The following is a 20,102-nucleotide window of genomic DNA, read 5'->3' as shown; positions in this document are numbered from 1 at the left end:
GTTCTCCTCCAATGTTCACAGGTGTCCACCTCTAACTTTCTGTCTCACTATCTTTGACTCCCCCCTCCGCCCCCGCCCCTCACCCCCACCATCCACTTCCCCTGTAAACGCAAGAAAGTGAAGACCTCAGTGTTCACTGTCCTTCCAATTACCCTCAAACGTCGACAAGAATGATTGATTGAAATCCACCGTGTGTCTCAAAGCTCCAAAGTGACTGTTCCCGCTTCTCCCGCTTTCTACAGTCGCTGTTCCTTCTCTCCCGCTCTCAGTCAGGATATAGGTGTTGTCCACTGCAAAGGAAGGAAATTCTGTCACTTGGAACAATGGGCCTGGTTCTCTATCTATAGACTTAGAGAGGCAGAGAGAAACGAGCACAGCTCGTCGAAGCCGTCGAGGGCCAAAAGTGGCGTCAAACTATTTGATACTTTGCAGAAGACTTGTATTCTCGGATGGCAGGAGTTGATAGAAGCACACGTGTAGATGTGTGACGGACAGAAAAATGGAATTTCATCACCGGGAAAGGAAAAGACTGAGGATTGTTAGATTGTATTGAGCTGCGTATTTGCTTTTTGGGTACTTAAAAAAAAAAGGTGGAAAAAAAACTACACAAGGATCAGAAGTTCCTGTGGGTGAGTAGCGAATCATTTTGAGAGCAAATCCTCTTTAAAGTTGTCTTTAATCTTGGGATTTTTTATTATTATTATTTAAAAAAAACATTTTTGACATAATGGTACTTTAAAATGTCTAAAATGAAAAAAACATCCACTTCGGGGCATAGATTTGAGATGAGGATCAACCAAAGTGTATTTTCGAACGGAATTGGAGAAAATGGCCGCCACACGACTTTCCAAGTGGGGACACGTCCCCTTCCAGCTTTGACGCGAATCCGACAAAAGGATGCTTCCTGTTTAAGATGCTGTCATTTTCCCGGGAAATGCATTTGGGTTGATTTGGCCCCCGTTTATTTCCACATTGTTGACAATTTACTGTTCATCATCCTGTTGATATTATCTCGACGGTGACATCATCCTATTGTTACATTGTTTCATTTCTGGCACCGGTGACACACCGTCACGCAGTGTCCGGCAGCGATGACGATTGCATTTTTTTAGGATTTATCCGTCTTTGAATGTGTCGTTTTTGTTCTTCAGATGGAGGGGTCAGGCAGTCCTCGTGTCAGAAGGCTCCATTTCCCAGTCGGTCTTTGGATCGATTCCCCCAGGAAACATTTAGCAAAGCTGGGGCGTCGCTGGCCCAGCGCCGTCTCCGTCAAGTGAGTGGAGTGAAACTTTTTTCATCGGGTTATCGTCTGTTGTTCAGTCAGTCATAATTCACAGCTGAGCGGTCCGTTCCTCTTCCAGGTCGACCACCAGCTCTGACGCGGCCTCCCTTCACGAGGCCCCCTCCATTCCTTCCTCTTCCCTATCGAACTCAACCCCCTCGCTGGCTTCCCCAAACCCATCGCCATCTCCTTCCCCGGCCTTTCTCCGGCCTCGGGCCGCGGCGCCCCAGTCGCGCGCCAAGCGCCTTTCCCACCTCTTCCTGCGGGGGCGCTCCAACAGCGACCGGGACCGGGCGGCGGGGGAAAGGGAGAGAGAGCTGTGGGCCCACTCGGCGGCATCCTCCGGTCACCACTACGTACCCTCGACTACTTCTTCGGCCCCGGGCCTGATTAAGATCTACGGGGATGCGCTATCCAGCGGCGCTAATTATCGCTCCCTGCTGGCCAATGTTCACTCCACGGCCGGTCAGCTCATCGCTCAGGTCATCACTCGCTACACGGAGAGAGAGCGGGAGGAAACGGATGACGCAGGTAAAAGAGAAAGAGGAAATATTCCCGCCGGGTTGCAAATTTTGGAGCGGAGGTGGGCTAATGCGGCGCTCGAGGGGCCGCTATCCCGCAAGCGAGGATCCAAAAACCCGTACAAGACGTGACTCGGCCTGCTATTCGTGAGACTCACTTTGACTTTGACTTGAATTTGAAGGTCGGCGTTTTGAAGTGAGTGTGCGACTTGTTTTTATTTTAAAAAAAATTAAAATAATACTGGCAACTCATCAGTCGGCTAGGATGCCGAGTGCTCGTAGTCACCATGAAACCCCACAAAGGCAGGTGACATTTGTTAGCATCACAATTTAGCTCACTAATAAGATAAGATATCCTTTATTCGTCCCACACTGGGGAAATTTACAATTTAATAGATGATCAAAACTGAACTAAGCAACGCGTCAGTAACTAACACTAGTCGCGGTAGAGCGCAAAGGCCGATTTAAAAAAAAAGAAAACCAGCACAGTTTGTTGTGTTTTCGCGTCGGTCTTGCTAGTGCGTTTTAGCTAACTAGCAAGATTGTAGGACTTGACTTGTGTCAACTTGAAAGGCTTGAGATTGATGTGACCCCCCCCCCCCCCGCGTGAATTCATCCCACTTCTGACATCATGCAAAGGTCAACAGCACCTCCACCCTTTCTCCATTACCTTCCAGTTCTCCAGAAACACATCCCCGAGGACTTCCTTCTGTGTGATGTCATCGGAAAGCCCATCCAGCAGCCAGATGGAGTGATCAAGTGGGAGACGGAGTGTCGCAGAAACGTGGCCCCGTGGGAGTGCCCCTTGTTGTTGGCCGACATGTGGCGGCCCAAGGACGGATTCGAGCGGCGCTTTGAAATTCAGAGGAAGGAAGACTACGAAAGGGAGGAGAGGGAGCGGGAGAAACAGCGGCAGAGGGAGGGCGAGAGCTACCAAGGTACACCGCCGAGGCTAGCGGAGGCGGCGGCGGCAGCAACGCCGGCCGGCCGGCGCTCATCCTCAGGGGGGTCGTCTGGCCAACAGGTGTGCGCTGGAGGCGAAGCAGGATGTCGTCAGGGGGTGCGGCGGAGGAGGCCGAGCGGGGCCACCGCGGAAGGAACTCGGAGCTCAGGAGGAGCATCAGCGACATGAACCTCAGCCTGAGGCGCCGTCAAGGCAACCACGTGACCAATGACCCGCGCGGAGGCGGAGGCGGAGGCGGCGGCCGCCCCGGCGCCATCGACAACGGAGCCGCGCAGGACAGGAAGAACATCGTGAGCATGATCGACCCGCAGCAAGGCGAGGTGAGGGAAAAAAAACTACCGTCGAGACGCAACGAGAGCATTTGGAGCTTTCCGGAATTCTTTGAGGCGTTTTGTCTTTGGCTCACGTGGCACACGAGGCCAAAATGTCCTGGGATTGGTTCAGGAACCTCTTGTAGAAAGCCATCAGAGAACCAAATGCAATGGGCAATGGCAAAACGCCACAAATGTCCTGCAGGGGGCGTTATTTGTCCTTCCAAGTGTCCCCGTGATGATGCCCAATCTGAATGTGCGACAAAAACTGGTGTTAAACGGGAGTTGGCACACGCCCGACACCGTTTGTAAATCCTCTGATTCATCACAAATACAGTTGAGCTGTTCTGGCAGGCTTTTCCTCACATTTCTGTCGTCGCATCAGTCACAAGCAGGCTACCAAAGTCATTAAGCATGGAACACAGGGAACAATCTCCGCCAAGTGGAGAATATTTGGTACTGCAACACTGCACGTCTGATGAGTTGAGTTGTTCGAGGAGGCTTTTTTCTGACACGTTTGCTTTCTGGCAGAAGGTTTTTGGAACCGTTTAGAAATCGCTCCACCTTGACTAAAGACCCAGTTCCATCCATCCATCCATCCATCATCTACCGCTTATCCGGGGCCGGGTCGCGGGGGCAACAGCTTTAGCAGGGAAGCCCAGACTTCTCTCTCCCTAGCTACTTCTTCAAGCTCTCCCCGGGGGCTCCCGAGTCGTTCCCAGGCAAGCTGGGTGACATAGTCTCTCCAGCGTGTCTTCGAGAGGAGCCAGATGAGGTGGCTTGGGCATCTGATTCGGATGCTACCTGAGCGCCTCCCCGGTGAGGTGTTCCGGGCATGTCCCACCGGGAGGAGACCCCGAGGAAGACCCAGGACACGCTGGAGAGACTACGTCACCCAGCTTGCCTGGGAACGACTCGGGATCCCCCGGGGAGAGCTGGACGAAGTAGCTAGGGAGAGGGAAGTCTGGGCTTCCCTGCTAAAGCTGTTGCCCCCGCGACCCGGCCCCGGATAAGCGGTAGATGATGGATGGATGGATTAAAGACACTTTGATGGCGTCACGGTGGGAAATGTGTGATGATTCCCATTCCCCCGCCCCCCCCCCCCCCATGGCGTGATTGTTCATTATAGTTGGTTTTTATTTCCTTTTGACTTTATTTGCTTTTTTTTTTAGCTTAGTTTTAATCCGTTTTTAGTTTTTCCAAGTTTTTCATTTATTGCTGTTTTTTGGTAAATCGTATGTCCGTTTTTATGTCACTCTGTGAATTATTAGTATTATTTTTTGGAGAGTTTTTTTGTGACTTGATGTTTCAGGTTACAAACTGGATACAGTTTACAAGTGATTGATCTCAATCTCATTTTTCTAAGTTATGAAAGCATTTGATACATCCTTGGTGGAGATATTGATCCATGATTGGTTGTCTAACAGTGATTTTTTTTTTTGTTGGGTGGGTGTCTGGTTAACATATTCAGATCAGAGCATCCAAGGCGGAGGCAAAGGTCGGATGGACGCACCAGCCGCCCGAGGAGAAAGACTACTCCAACTGTGACCTGGAGATGATGTCCCAAAGTTTGATCCTTCCGCCGACGGACCGGCCCTACTTCCTCCTGCTGCAGGGTTACGACCAGAGCAAGGCAAGACACGCTCGCAGATGCTATCGCGCTCCCAAACGGCGGCGTGACCGCGGACGAGCCCCCACGTAGCCGCGATGACGATGACTCAAACAAACACGTGCGCACTACACCCAGGTCATGACATCATACCTGCATGCTCTTCATCGCCGCGTGCCATCTGCATTTCCATCTCACCGCCGGGCTCTCCGACTCAAAACATCTGCCGACGAGCACAATACCCGGACGACACACACACTCCCGAAACACAAGAGGCCGTGTGCACATCACTCCATCTCGCACAATGACCTCACACAGGTCCTCTTTGTAGCAAACTGTGACACACTTTGGATAATGTCAACTCGCCCCGTGTTGGCCTCCGTATCTGATGGGGGCTCGATGTAAACCGCGCAGACCCCCCTGGGAGACATCCCTTCACCCTATTTCCGTCGCCGTGTGTTTTTCTTTAGGATTTTGTTTTGTACATCATGGCGGGGCACACGCACGTGTTTGGGAGAAAGGCCACAATGAGGGAGCGGGAGAAGGACAAAGAGAGGGAGAGGAAGGGCAAGAAGCCTCTCAAGGTGGACACCTTCCTGTCCGCGCCTGACCTCCTGGCCCGACACTTACTCGTGAGGAGGGATTCCGCCGTTCCCGAGACACCCGCCGGGCGAGGTAGACTCCTCAACTATGCGTAGCATCGCCGACGCGGTCTCGTCACCCGTTTTCAAGAAAAATGGCGGTGGCGCGACACGCGTTTACAAATAACATGACAACACTCAAAGCTGGTATATATTCTTTATCCTCCTCAAAGAATGGCAAATTTGACTGCAGCTAACTGAGAAGCGGCGAGCATCTGCGTACGTGTCTTTCGAGGTGATGAGTTTACAATGAAATCGTTGAAGTGACAATTGAGAAAAACATTATCGGGAAGGCGGCCCGGTAGTCCAGTGGTTAGCACGTCGGCTTCACAGTGCCGAGGTACCGGGTTCGATTCCAGCTCCGGCCTCCCTGTGTGGAGATTGCGTGTTCTCCCCGGGCCTGCGTGGGTTTTCTCCGGGTGCTCCGGTTTCCTCCCACATTCCAAAAATATGCATGGCAGGCTGATTGGACGCTCTAAATTGTCCCTAGGTGTGAGTGCGAATGGTTGTTCGTCTCTGTGTGCCCTGCGATTGGCTGGCAACCGATTCAGGGTGTCCCCCGCCTACTGCCCGAAGACAGCTGGGATAGGCTCCAGCACCCCCCGCGACCCTAGTGAGGATCAAGCGGTTAGGAAGATGAATGAATGAATGAATGAATGAATTATCGGGAAGAAAACAGAATCCAAACAAAGGTGCTTTTGAAAAATCGAAAAACGAGAGCTTTCGTTCTGGAACCCGACTAAAAGTAATTCTAACGACTAGCCCGGGGTGGGCAAACTTTTTGGCTCGGGGGGGCCGCATTGACTTTTAAAAATTGACAGAAGGGCCAGGTCAGCACAAGCTATGGTACATTAAAAAAAATGCATTTGTTGACAGTCCATATCAAACATCAAAAGACAAAAGCATCATGGGTTGTGATGGTGGATGGAGGTGGTCGAAAAGCCCCCCCCCCACCGGGTTCTGCAATTTCAACTCAACACGCCACCTGGCGGTGAAATGCCTGTCATTACAAGTCCAATTGAAATGAATGCAATCATTCACATCGAACCTTAATTGTGGATCAACCTTTGGTGGGCCGGATTAAACTGGCCAACGGGCCGGATACGGCCCGCAGGCCGTAGTTTGCCCACCTCTGGACTAGCCCCTTTCAATTCATCAATTCATCTTGACTGCATTTTAATTTTTTTAATTTTAAATGCATTTTTCTTTACGTCATATCATAGAGGCTTGTTCGAACGAAACTTTTTCATTTTCGATGAGTCGTCAAGGGACGCCGTATTCTGCTCTCCTCTTCTTCCAGCCTTGATGCGGCCTTTCCGAGGGGGTGCCGTCACACACAACGGCGTGGCTCTTTATAGGGAGACCATCCTGAAACCCGGCGACGTCATCGGACTCGGGGACCACTTCCTCTTTTTGTACCGCGACCCCCGAGTCACCCCAGCTCCCCCGTTGGCACTGACGCTGCCTTGGAACTCGGACGGCTCGCACCCCTGCTGCTCCTCGGGGTCGGCGGACAAGCAGGAGGCGCTGAGGCACTACCTGGGATCCGCCGAGTCGGCGCTCAAGTTCCATCCTCGGCACGCCGATGCCTTGCTGCAGGTGAGGCGGGAATAGACGCGGCGCCGGGGCCACTCCCTACCTTTGTTGATTTGGGAAGAAAGGAAATGTCAGGAGTATGACGCGATCGTTGCTGGCGGCAATCGGACATTGCCAGACGAATAATCGAGATTGCGGCTCTCGCCGTTTTTTGCGATTAGGAGATACTATCGAAAAACTCCTCCCCCGACTCCGGAGGAGGGCCTTTGGCGCCGGCATATCTGCTGTCAATCATGATCGACCACGCGTCAAAGCGCCTGGACCCTGCGCTCACGCCGCAGATATTACTCAAGGCGGCCAACCAGATCAAAGACATCGTCTGGGTAAGTTACATTGAACGGGCCTAAATGTCATAGATGGGTGCACCAAGAGGGGCCGCTTGAATCAAATCGACAGTGCTCGCTCCCACAGCGACGCAGGCACCCATTTCCAACTCCACCCGTGGAGGAAATTACCAGAAATAATTTATTGATTGTTCCAAGGAGATTTTAGCCTCTGTGTGTTGCCAAGTCAATGGGGTCTCAAACTCAATTTTTTTTGTCGCGGGCCACCTTGGAGTTACATCTTTCCCCCGGAGGTGTGTTACGACGGTCTCATTGCCTTATTCCTTGTACACGACAAATTAATGTCTCACGAGTTTTGAAATCAGTCAAGTCAGCTATAATTGACAAATGTTGTTGAAGTGAGTTTAAACAATTGCAAATTCCCAATGTTATTTGTTACACATGACATTTGGACATTTCCGTAGAGATTTTAGTCCAGTGGTTAGCACGTCGGCTTCACAGTGCAGAGGTACCGGGTTCGATTCCAGCTCCGGCCTCCCTGTGTGGAGTTTGCATGTTCTCCCCGGGCCTGCGTGGGTTTTCTCCGGGTGCTCCGGTTTCCTCCCACATTCCAAAAACATGCGTGGCAGGCTGATTGAACACTCTAAATTGTCCCTAGGTGTGAGTGTGCCCTGCGATTGGCTGGCAACCGATTCAGGGTGTCCCCCGCCTACTGCCCGAAGACAGCTGGGATAGGATCCAGCACCCCCCGCGACCCTAGTGAGGATCAAGCGGCTCGGAAGATGAATGAATGAATGAATGTATAAATTGACGGGCATGATTTTCTTTCGGGGGGCAAATAAAATGACGTAGTGGGCCAGACCTGGCCCCCGGGCCTCGAGTTTGACACAGGTGACCTAAAACTAGCAATGAGACTGCTTTTTTCAGCCGATCAGATTCCAAGTGAGTCCTCACAGAGTTTGAACGCTTGGCCCGCAACGGCATGTTCCCATCCTCTGATTGGTCGGTCAGAGCATAATTCGTTTCGACTGACAACGTCGAGCACGATCGTTTTTTTTGTTGTTTTTTTTTGGTAAGGCAGAATACTCGAGAGACAACACGCATCGTAACGCGACTGGATGACGTGGCTTTTTTTTTTTTTTGCAGTTGGAAAAGGAAAGCAGGTATTGTCAGTCAGTGTACAGCGTGAGGTCTTGATCAAGACAAATGCAGACGTGCCGTGTGCCCATCAAATCATGGAGATGAGCTGATGTCACTCCCTTGTGTTGCTGGAAAATGTGCTGTCATGGTGCCGGGGGCCGCGGGGCCCGACCCGACTTTTACCACCACACTAAACCGAGATGTCTCTCCCCTTCTCTTCTGTCTCCAAATCTCTTTACAGGATAACATTAAGGAATTTGGGGATAAGCATCCCACGCAAAAGTAAGACTTTTTTTTCTTTTTTTTTGCTTCTTTCAGCAACCTCTCGCTCAGCGATCCGTGATACATTTGTCCGTGCGCTGTTATGACTGCGCTACATTTTTGTGGTGTGATGATAGCAAGTTGCAAAAATCCAGTCCGGTAAAAATAACCCCCTCCCCACCCCCCCGCAAAGTTCCAAAATGATGTAAGCAACTCCTTACCTGTTGTGTCCAGTTCCTGTGAGCCAGAAAGCGAGATTAGCGCAGCCAACGTCCAGAAGTTGTCGTCGGACCTCAGGCCGCTGATGTTCTGGATGTCCAATGCCACCGAGCTCCTCAACTTCTTTCAGGTTAAAGTGGAGCACATGGAGAAAGAGTGGGAATTTGAAGGTGGGAACCGTGAGAAAAAACAAAAAATCCGCTGCTCGCATTAACGATACTCTGACAACCAGCGGACGGATTGCGTGTCCTTAATTTATCCATTTTGTATTTATATTGCACTTAATTGAACGTTTTTCTTCTTTCTACCCACATTCTTGCTGCTGGAGGCTGCAAATTTCCCCAGTGTGGGACAAATAAAGGATATCTTATTTTATCTTATCTTAAATACGCAGCCTTAATTGAAAGATTGGCAGCAGGCGTGCAGCCAGAAATTCCGCTCACTCTGCCCCCTGCTGGCCAGGCTGAGAACAGGAACATGACAAGGGGTGTTGTGGACTTAGCGTATCCCCCGCGTTTCGGTTTCACGGTCAGAACTGCGCCCCGAGGCGAACCCTGACTACGATGTGGCCCGCCGCCAAAAATGACTTTGCCAACCCAGATTTAGGACGTTCGAATTCCGCGGTCGAATTGCGGGTGATTGCGTCACCGCCGTTAAAAAGTCGCGCGTGAATGGCAGCGAGAAAAGCCGAGACATCTTCGCAGGCCAAGACTCTTTCATATGCCTGTTTGTCATTAATAATCCAAACGAGCGCTTGTCAAAAAGTCAACGTCAGCCAAGCTGCCATCGCCGAAGCCGGCACCAAAATGTCACGTCTTTGTACTCGATTCATGATTGACGCAATTGGCAAACGCCATTTTTTTTTTTGTCAACGTCACGCCCGTCGCTGAGGTCATGATGATTTCAGGGGGCAAAAAGCGGCGCCTCCTTTTGAATCCGTCCCCCCCCCCCCTGTCCCCCTGTTCATAATACAGCCCCGGGTGATCCGCTGTTGACGGCCGACATGGACACGTGCTCGGAAGCTCTTGCGCAACTGGATGAGGTCATCATGCACACCTTCCAGCAGTGCGTCTATCATCTCACCAAGGTAAAACTACGCCGGCCACCGCCCGTCGACGTTATTCATCCGCCTCGCGTGCAAATGAGCCCGCTTCCTGTCGCCCCCTGTCCGCAAGACCCTCTACTCGCTCCTCCCTGCCCTGCTGGACACCAACCCTTTCTCCACAGAGGAGAAGGAGAAGGAAAAGGGCACGGCGGCGGCGGAGGGTGCCGAGGGAGAGGCCAAAGGAGACCAGGAGCCGGACGACGTGTCCGCCCTGCCGCCCAAAGTGGCCGGGCTGGTGGAAGTGTATCGCTCTTCCCTGGTGCTCTCCCGGGAAGCTCGCCTTTCCCCGCCGCTCACCTCCCAAACCTTCGGCTACCTCTTCTTCTTCACCAACACCTCTTTGCTCAACACCTTGTTGGAGAGAGGTGAGAAGTCAACCATTGCGCGAGCGTCAGACGCGACGGATTGAGTCGTATCTTCCTCGACGGATCGTAGCGGCTAACAAGCTAACAAGCTAGCAAACTTGTCTCACTTTCATGCAGTCAACAATTAATTCATTTCATTCATTCATTCATTCATCTTCCGAGCCGCTTGATCCTCACTAGGGTTGCGGGGGGTGCTGGAGCCTATCCCAGCTGTCTTCGGGCAGTAGGCGGGGGACACCCTGAATCGGTTGCCAGCCAATCGCAGGGCACACCGAAACGAACAACCATTCGCACTCACGCTCACACCTAGGGACAATTTAGAGCGTCCAATCAGCCTGCCACGCATGTTTTTGGAATGTGGGAGGAAACCGGAGCACCCGGAGAAAACCCACGCAGGCCTGGGGAGAACATGCAAACTCCACACAGGGAGGCCGCAGCTGGAATCGAACCCGGTACCTCTGCACTGTGAAGCCCACGTGCTAACCACTGGACTACCGGGCCGCCCCAACAATTAATTACTTAATTAAATTATTTTAAACAATTAATTATTTAAAAAAAAATTAAAAAATAATTTATTTATTTAATTATTAAAATTAATAAATTAAAATGAAACTCAGTCCTGTGGCCTGGTTGTCAAGTTTGGAGACTGGATGTGAGATGACGATTGAATGAAAAAAAAAAAAAAATTCACCAACGTAGCAATTTTCATGGTTTGATTGAAAATGAAAAAAAAAAAAACAAGTAACACCCATTTCAAGTGAACTCTCATCCAATGATGAGATGTTAAAAAATTCTTCATGTGTGTGTGTTTTTTTTCAAAGACGCATTGTTTTCTTGGTCCCGAGCCGTGCAAATCCGTACAAACTTGGACCTGGTCCTGGATTGGCTCCAGGGGGCGGGTCTTGGTGACATCGCCTCCGAGTTCATGAAGAAGCTGTCAGTCATCGTCAACTTTTTATGCATTCCCAAGACGCGTCTGATCCAGGTAAAAGGATTTCCCCTTTTGTCGCCCGGTTGGACTCTGCCGTGGAACTTTTTGGGCTTTTCTCTTCTTAGTCCTCCTGGAAGAGTTTACAAGAGGATCACGCCTTGCTAAGCCCCGCCCAACTGCACCACCTCCTCACTCATTACAAGCTCGGACCGAGCAGAGCCCCCCCGGCCTCTTGGGCTCCCCCACCTGGCACGGTGTTGAGCGGAGGTTAGACCTTTCATACCGACTATAAACTCTTTGTCGTGTCGTCCTTCATTTCCAAGAGGCAATTTTGTTTTGTGTTGGATTTGTTCGTCCAATCGGGTGTCAGCCTCTATGTGTTGCTATGGCCACCTAATCTGCCCGTAGAATCACAAGTGCTTGCTGACATTTCAGACATATTTGAGAGCTTCCTGGATCACCCTCCTCTCATCCTGCCAAACGAGACCCCTCGGCTTGACCTTTCCCAGCCGGTGCCGAGCTCGGAACTCCAAAAGGAAGTGACGCGCCTGCGCACCTTCTTGTGGGGGCTGGACCAGGACGAGCTTCCCGCCAATCAGAGGACTCGGCTGTGAGCCGCCCCGGATCGAGATTTACGGATGTCGCGTCAAATACAAAACCAACAAACTTCACACAACGTTCTCATATCGCTTCATGTAATCCTTTCGATTCCCCCCCCCCCCCCCCCAAGTACTGTAAGAAGACCGTGTTGTTTTGATTCCCCAAATGTACCGAAAAGCCTTTGGAGCAAAGCTTTCAATGTTTGTCCTTACGTAAGTGTATCGAGAAAAAAAGTACTTGTTTGTAATAAAAGTCCTCAGTCTCCATTTGCCCTTTTGAGTTTTGGCAAGCTTGTCCCAAACGGAGGCCTCCGGTGGTGGGCGGGGCTTCAGCATCAGTGGACAAAAATGTGTCCACAGGGTGGCGCTGCAGGACCCATTCCCCCTACGAGTTGAAATGATGAGTCTGCAAGTAGAAGTGCTTGACTAAGGTCGCCATCATACTTTGACATAATCACCAAAGGCAAAGCTCTCATTTCCTGTCATCATGGTCGCATTTTTTGCATCGGCTCATGACTCAAGGCAACAAAATGATGATCAGATAAAGTCCCTACCGATGCAAGTTATCATTTAAAAAAAAAAAAACAAGGTCAGAGCTGAAAAGTGCCGAGGACAATTTTAATTTCCCCTCAATCGATGTGACACATCGGCGTGCTTTCCCATTTTACTGATGTGGTAAAAGTCCCTCGATGATGTCCGAGCACGAAGGGCAAGACAGGTGGTGCCGCTATCGTGGCGTCAAATGACTAACGGCGTGGCATGCACTCGTCGCTGCACCCGGTCTCTGTCATATCCAGTTAAGTCGGCGTACTTAGCGAGCGCCAGTCCAAAGAAAACAGTGCATCAGCGTCTCTGTTTGGAGGCCGAAGCCCTCTGACGTCCCTGCAAAGTTATTGTTCTGCAGCGCTTCTTTCCACCCGAACTGGTTTCCTCTCTTCCGGTCAGCTCCTCGCACGATTACCGTAAAACGCTTTAAAAAAAAAGCAACATCACTATCGCCTAGAGACTTTATAAGCCACTCCCCCTCTGCTTACATCGTCACCGTCGCCCCCTGTGGGCTCGTCTCCCCAGTATTCTCACTGCAAGACATCCCAAAAAAAAAATAAATGGAGTGCCGAAAAAGACTGCTGAAGGTTGATGAAACACAAGCGGAAGCACCCCGGTGGCTCGCTTCCTCAATTCCATCTGAAAGTTGAAGGTCAAACTAAACTGAACACAAAGAGAATGACGCGTCGTGTGTATTCAAAACAACCAAACAACGATGTCTTAAGAAACACCTGCGAGATTGATGCTAACCGTGCTAGCCACTAATATGCTAACAGTTGGCCTCAATCGTCACAGTCATAGTAAGATTGTATCGCAACGATCGCGCGGGTCTGTCGTCTTCGGTCTCATTGAAAACAGTCTTGCAGGAGTCATGACTTTGGTACACCGCCTCCCGGTGGCCAAGGCGGGAACACCAGGAGGCGCAGCGCATTTCATAGAAGCGGTAGCGTGAAATCCCGACGGGTTGGCGATTTACATCCGATTGAATCCAGCACCCCCCGCGACCCTAGTGAGGATCAAGCGGCTCGGAAGATGAATGAATGAATGAATGAATGAATGAATGAATGAATTCTGTTATGACGCTCAGGAACGGTTTCATGAAAGATGACTTGAGATGTGCGTGGCCACGGAACAAATTCAGCTTCTATTCCAAGACGTCAGTCTACTGTAATAATTGATTTCAAAGGATTTTACGGGACCCCGAGTTACGGCTTCCGGAACACCCCCCCTTTCCCCGCCCCCCGGGGGGTCTCCAGTTAGAGAGCCGGCCATGTTTGCGCGCCCATTTCAACTTTCCAGTCATGCCACACAGATGTAGGCTTTAAGACGTATAATTTGACACAGATGGGAGTCTGAGACTGGCCCTTTGCTAATAGTTTGATGTCTTTTGCACTACCGTGAGCAGCGTCTGACGGGGGGATTAAGTAACCGTGTCAGCTTTAGTAAGCGGGTGACACACTAACGCTTCCTGTGATCTGACACAGACGACATGTCATGCTCACTTTCACCCGGAATTGCGCCACCGCACCAGGCTTCTTCCGCCCAGGTGCACCCCCCCCACCCCTCCTCCTCCCGCCCCCACACCTGTTGTTGTGGCGTTTCTCTGTAATTAGCTCCGCACAATTACCATCGCCGACTGCGGGCACAGGAGCGCGGGCGGGCTGAAGACAATGGGCCGGTTCTTCTCTCCCTATCATCTCTTTTTTTTTTCCTTCTCCGAGCCCCGCTGTCGAGTAATGAAAGATTCTTCCACTCTTCAAAGAGATGGAGTTTCCTACCAAAACGGCTGAGTCAGAGGAGAAAAGAGAAAAGGATGAAAAGAGGAGGAAAACAGTAGGGAGGCGAGTAATGTAACGCTGGACCGCAGTGATTGTGTCGCGCGCGCACACACACACACACACACACAAACACACACACACACACATTCCTGCACTTGTGGCACAGTGAGGACCAAGTAAAAAAAAAAGCCTGCAAAGCGAGGACCACCCTTTCTGATTGACAAACACACACACACACACGCACACACACACACACACACACACTGGCGCACACACACACACACACAGGAGTCACGATCAGAGGCCCATAATGGCCCATGGCCCTGCGCACTGAACGCGAAAAGCTCCCATTTGGTGATCTGGCAGCATTTTACCTGAGCCCGACGTCACCCCAAAGCCGGCAGCGTGAGGACGTTTTTCAAGTCCTACGTCAGGGGTTGGGGGGGGGGCCCGCTGACGGAGACTGTGAGACCATCAGGAAATTGGATTGGAAAGTGTGTGGGCTCTTCTCGGCCCAAAGCAGTCATCATTACCACACATTGTGGAACCTTAACCGTGATGTGGACTTAAATTGTTTTTGTATCATGGCCTCATCGAGAAGGTGGGGGTTGGCGTGTGTGTGTGTGTGTGTGTGTGTGTGGGTGGGTGTGGGGATCACTATGAAGTCTGGCTCCGTATAAATGAGGGGGAAAAAAAAGTCTTTTGGGTCTCATAGTGAAAATATTTGAAGAGTCTGGCTGTATCAGACGCAGTCAGACAGCCAGAGAGTGGAACATTGTTCACAGCTGAGTCCTGTGCAAAGGTGAGGTAGGAAACACAGGAGCAGGGAGGGGGGGTGGAGGGGGCTCGGGGGGGAGATTCTCTGTTAGTTCACAGACTGGCACACAGACAGACCGGGAGCGTAGACAGGCTGCTCTTGAAGGCCGGCGAGGGAAATAGGTCACGTTCAGCCAGACGTCCAAACGGGCGGCGTGGAGAAAAGTTTTCAAGGGGGCGGATCCAAGTTTGGCCCAAACATGAGACGGATGCGCCTCCGAAGCGCAAAGATCGACTTCCTCTGGGACAGGCGCGGGCCCGGGTGCTATAAAGAGGTCCCAGTGAGGTGGGATCCAGCCTCGCAGTCTCACCACGACCACCAAACCACGCTGGCGGCGGCGTGTCCCGGGGACTGTCGTTAGGGGCGGGGCCAATATGTGTTGCTGCGTTCTACCTTTACCCTCCGTTCCTCGTGGTCTCCTACGTCGCCTCAGGGGCCGGAGGCCGGGACCTCACGCGGGGGCCGCGTTCCAGTGTTCCGACCGATCCGAGGCTTGTGTCGGACGCCTTGTTCCTATTTGACGTCACGGTGTTGACCGAGCGGACCCCGGACTCAACTCCCATCGAGCCGAGAAGGCAGTGCCGTAGTGGGCTTAGCGCGGCCTCGTGTTCTAGCGCTAGTAATCTGATGGCCGTGTTTATTTTATGTAGCGCTCCTTTGATGGAGCCAAAAAAAAAAGTCTTTGGGCTTTTTGTTTCGACAGTTTCACTGCCAGGTCAGAGGTGCTCGCCGTGGTAACTGTCAGGAAGAATAATATTTGCCCTTATATTCGCTCCAAACGGGCTTTTTTTTTTTTCCATGTTAGCGTCAGGGATACTCTTTGGGGTTTCTGCATGTCGGAGGTAAAAGGGTGACAGGGAGGAGCCCCCCCCCCCCTAAATGACGTTGCTGCCTGGAGGAAAATGGAAGTTGTCCACAGGTGGTCCCCCGGCGGAGCCCTCGCCTTCAACTGCGGCCGTGAGAGACGGCCCCGTGTGTACTGTGTACATACATCCCGTAGGTCTCCGTCGTGACAGAACAGGCACGCAAAAACACAGGAAAAAGTCTCCCACCTACTTGCCCCCCCCCCCGGCCTCCTACTCCCTGAGGCTCCACCTCAGCTGTCACTCATCCACAGTTCCCAAGGGTCATTTTTGGAAATGTGGTTAGCTAAAAACAGTTACCTTTTGCGCCATCTGCCTGCGCCTTCTCACCGCCTCCCCTTGAAAAACACACACACACACACACACACACACACACACACATACACGCACGCACACACAGAGCGCCGGCCGGCCGCCCGCTGCCTTGCGTCAGCTGTTTCAGATGGGTCGAAAAGCCAGGCAACCGCACGATGTCATTCCGTGAGGTTTTGACCCAACGGAGGCAGAACTCTTCACAGTCACGGAATCCGAATCCCGACCCCGATTTGTTCCGCGCCGGCCGCAAAGCGAACAGCGCGTCACGTATCGTGCGTCCCCGCCGTGGTACTCGCCCACTCGGGTTCACTTGACCTTTGCGATGTTGATCCGATCCCACAGGAGGAGTCCTTTCAAAGCGGGCGCCTTTGACCTTTTGTTCACCAAAGGTCAACCGCTCGCCTTCAAAGATTGATTAGCATGACGCTTCGGTGGAAAGCGGTTCGAGTCTTGCGGCCGGAATCTCGCGAGCCGTCCCAATTTGGTTATTGCAATTGGCCGAAGTCTGCGCTCTGATCTTGATATTTTAAAGAATGACACATTTTCATACAAAATACGACACCCGGAGCGTTTTTTATTTATGGGGACAATCTGTCATTTCCTTTTGTCATTAAGAAGTCTTGGTTTTGGATCAGACGTGAACAGTCTTGTAAAACAGGAGAACCCCCCCCCCCCCCCCCCCCTACCCCAATCCATCCGCTTCCCGTGGCGCTTATCCTGTTCGGGGTCAACGCCGAGTGCAAAGCGGACACACCGAACGTGAGACTATTTGACGGTGAAAGATGGAAGACGGGCTGGACTCTCTCATAGGGAGATTCCAGTCTGGGTTTGCGTTTCCTCAATCAAGTCTATCAAGCACTATCGTGGAGATATCGATTTCGATCGCTTATACCGCCGATCTGGAAAGATGAGCGACGCCCCGGTCTTTGGGTAGGAATTGATCCCACGACGTGAATGGCTACGCTCCGCAATGGCAGAAAAGATACGGTACGTTCTATGGCTTATCCTGATCAAAGTGGAACTCTGATCAGAGTGATCGATCCACCTGCTTCACGATCGTCAATGGAGCCAATCGAGTGGGAGTGGATCGGAGACCAGCTGCATGAATGTCAGCGATGTGAAGTATTCCTACCACCGGTGGCGGGACAGAATTTCCCGTTGAGGTTCGTGCCAGCTGCTATCCCAGCTGCTGGGTGACAAAGGTACGGCGTGCGGCCCTGACGTGGTCCTGCGGTGCTCGTGGCAGATCAGGAAGAAGATAAGGAGCCATTTGAAATTCATTCATTCATTCATTCATTCATTCATCTTCCGAGCCGCTTGATCCTCACTAGGGTCGTGGGGGGTGCTGGAGCCTAGCCCAGCTGTCTTCGGGCAGTAGGCGGGGGACACCCTGAATCGGTTGCCAGCCAATCGCAGGGCACATTGAGACGAACAACCATCCACGCTCACACTCACACCTAGGGACAATTCAGAGTGTCCAATCAGCCTGCCTTGCATGTTTTTGGAATGTGGGAGGAAACCGGAGCACCCGGAGAAAACCCACGCAGGCCCGGGGAGAACATGCAAACTCCACACAGGGAGGCCGGAGCTGGAATCGAACCCGGTACCTCTGCACTGTGAAGCCGACGTGCTAACCACTGGACTACCGGGCCGCGCCATTTGAAATACCCTTTCTAATTACGTTTGCCACTCCTGTGTCCACCCCCCCCCCCCCCCCAATGACTGTGAGGTATGTGCTTACTCACGGATTAGGGAGCCAAAGTACTGACGCAATCCCGGAGAAACCGGCCTGGTGATCGGCAATCCGATCGGTCCTGGTGCTATTTAGCGGCCCGAAACCTTTTGCGACTGGCGGACCGCATCCGTAGCCAGACAAACGGGAACGCGTCGATGTACGGGGGGCGGCGCCCGATGAGTGGCTCATCAGAGCGTTGTGTTCGTGCAAAGTGGGAGCGAAAAGCTCGGGGGGGGGGGATGACTCATAAGCAGGTGCCGTCGGTCAAAACCGTCGGGACCCGGTGGGCAAAACTCCGCTCGGAGGCGCGTTTCCTCATTTTCGATGAGGCGTATCGCGTTGCTTTTCCCGTCCCGTAGAGGGCGCCTCGGTGCCCCGACGCACTTCCGACACGCCCGTTTTACGTCTCCGTCATGGCCAGCTAGCATCGGGTCATCCTCGTCCATCTCTTTGTTTTGTCTAATCCGACCCCCATCCCGGCCGTCACCGTCCATTAGGCCTTCTTCACATGTCACCCCCGCCCGCCCCGCTTTCCCCCTTTTCGTGTGTCATCCCGCGCATCTCCGTCATCGCTCGCGGCCTCTCAGGATAGCCGCCGCCGCCGCCGCCGCCGCCATGTTTATTGTCTTAGTGTCAAAGTCCGACCCCCGCTCGTCCAGCCCGCACTTTGTCGTCATCTCCTTTTCATTTCTCCCCAGTGATTGTCTGCGCGCCTGTTGTTCTCCGCTCTTCCAGGCCCATCGGAGGCGGGGGATTTCCTTCTTATCGCTCACCGGGGGGTGGGGGGGGCGTCAGGAATTCCTTGAATTCCTGGCATGCTTCCCGGCGCTACCGGGGGTCCGATCCAGATGCGAGGGCGCCGTTAAAACAAGGCAGGCCCGCTCGCCGAGGCCCCGCCAACACCATTCCCCGCATCCGGCGGTGACCTTCTCGTTACGGACAGCGTGATTGATGAGGAGAAAGTCAACGAGCAGTCGGGGGGGGGGGGGGGGGGGAGAAAAGGGAGGGAAGGCTAGACACATGTTGCGGTGGTGTAATGCTAACGCGTGTGAACTCGCTGCCAAAAATAGAACATTCCGAAGGGTTTTCATTTCAAAGGCCTTGACTCAGACAGTTATTGATAAAAGAAGACATGTCAGGCATTCAAACCCCCCCCACCCCCCCACCACCTCCCGCCGGCAGAGCCATTTGTGGCAAATTGGTAACGGCGGGAGGTCAAAGTGCAACGCTCAACAGCGGGAATGCCAAACGTGTCATTCCTCTTAGTCACGGCCCTCTTTTGTGATAAAGGCGCTCCGGCAAAACAAAACTTCAACGCATGGCGGAGCAAATGAAAGCAGAGTTTGTGCCGTTTTGTTCAGCGCCCCCCCCCAAACGATGGCAATCGCAGATAACCGCCATCAGCCCGGTGACCGAGAATGCATGCAAACACATTACTGCCAGATCACAGTCCATTAAAAAAAAAAAAAACGCCAAACTGGATCTCGACCTTTGACCCGCCGGCAACCATCTTTGGCCGCACGCGCCCCCCCCCCCCCACCTCGCCACGTTTCAAAACCCGACAACGCGCGGATATGAAATTTCCTCTCGCCCGTGTTTGCTCTCGGCCGTGACCAAACGTACACACACTGACGCACAGGAAGCCCAATCAATCCGGCCACCGTGCCGCTGCGACACAAGCCGGCGTTATCTGCCGTCGCCGCCCGGGCTTGATTTACGACGGCCGCCCGTGTAATGAGCTTTAATTTAATGAGGTGGGGGGGGGGGGCTGAAGTGCGTCAGCGCTGTCCCAAAAAAACAGCCCATCCGTGTCACGTTTAAGAGAGGGTCGTGGGTTATAAATCGCTTTGGAACCGACGTAAGCATATTTGTGCTGCCCTGACTTGCGCGCGTTTCAACGTCGAACCCCCCCCCCCCCAACCCCCCCCACCCAGCGGGGTCAGCTTGATAAAGACATTCGAGAAGGTCACGTCACAACCGTCACTTCTTCCTTTTGTCTTCCTTCAGTGCGCCTCTCTCTCTCTTTCACACACACACACACGCGCCCCCCCCCCCTCCATTTCCCATGGGCGCAGCTTCCGTAGAAAAACAAGGCGACGGGGGCCCCATTGTGGGACTGACGTACTAACGTGCCGGTAAATGGTGTCCGGCTGACTCCGACATTGCGTACGTGGCTTACGCATACGCGTAAATACAACATATGTAGTAATTCAAGCGCAG

The 20,102-nt window shown here is 52.5% G+C and overlaps 3 protein-coding genes and 1 pseudogene across 4 annotated transcripts in view; 1 reads left to right on the top strand and 3 right to left on the bottom strand.

Moving 5' to 3' along the window:
- Nucleotides 1-20,102, bottom strand: part of LOC127600668 (cytochrome c oxidase subunit 6B1-like) — a 74,803-nt gene that overhangs the window by 2,415 nt on the left and 52,286 nt on the right. The window lies entirely within an intron of this gene.
- Nucleotides 1-20,102, bottom strand: part of LOC127600519 (solute carrier family 2, facilitated glucose transporter member 3-like) — an 80,994-nt gene that overhangs the window by 13,403 nt on the left and 47,489 nt on the right. The gene's annotated exons all lie outside the window — the stretch shown is intronic.
- Nucleotides 1-20,102, bottom strand: part of LOC127600520 (solute carrier family 2, facilitated glucose transporter member 3-like) — an 80,689-nt pseudogene that overhangs the window by 13,403 nt on the left and 47,184 nt on the right.
- LOC127600444 (ras-interacting protein 1-like) lies at nt 106-12,095 on the top strand. Of its 2 annotated transcripts, XM_052064993.1 has the most exons (16): nt 106-629; nt 1,152-1,273; nt 1,362-1,813; nt 2,481-2,741; nt 2,828-3,087; nt 4,550-4,711; nt 5,158-5,362; nt 6,629-6,927; nt 7,086-7,247; nt 8,590-8,630; nt 8,844-8,998; nt 9,803-9,915; nt 10,004-10,298; nt 11,120-11,283; nt 11,355-11,496; nt 11,665-12,095. In XM_052064993.1, exons 2-16 carry the CDS (start codon nt 1,152-1,154, stop codon nt 11,841-11,843), a joined length of 3,012 nt encoding a protein of 1,003 aa, XP_051920953.1. In that variant the 5' UTR covers nt 106-629; the 3' UTR covers nt 11,844-12,095. The 2 variants fall into 2 exon arrangements, 1 of the variants encoding a protein (XP_051920953.1); XR_007962357.1 differs by lacking the exon at nt 11,665-12,095 and having other exon boundaries at nt 10,056-10,298.

The sequence above is a fragment of the Hippocampus zosterae genome, chromosome 5 (assembly GCF_025434085.1).
Source record: "Hippocampus zosterae strain Florida chromosome 5, ASM2543408v3, whole genome shotgun sequence".
Taxonomy (NCBI): Eukaryota; Metazoa; Chordata; class Actinopteri; order Syngnathiformes; family Syngnathidae; genus Hippocampus; species Hippocampus zosterae.
This window is presented reverse-complemented; position numbering and strand designations above follow the sequence as displayed.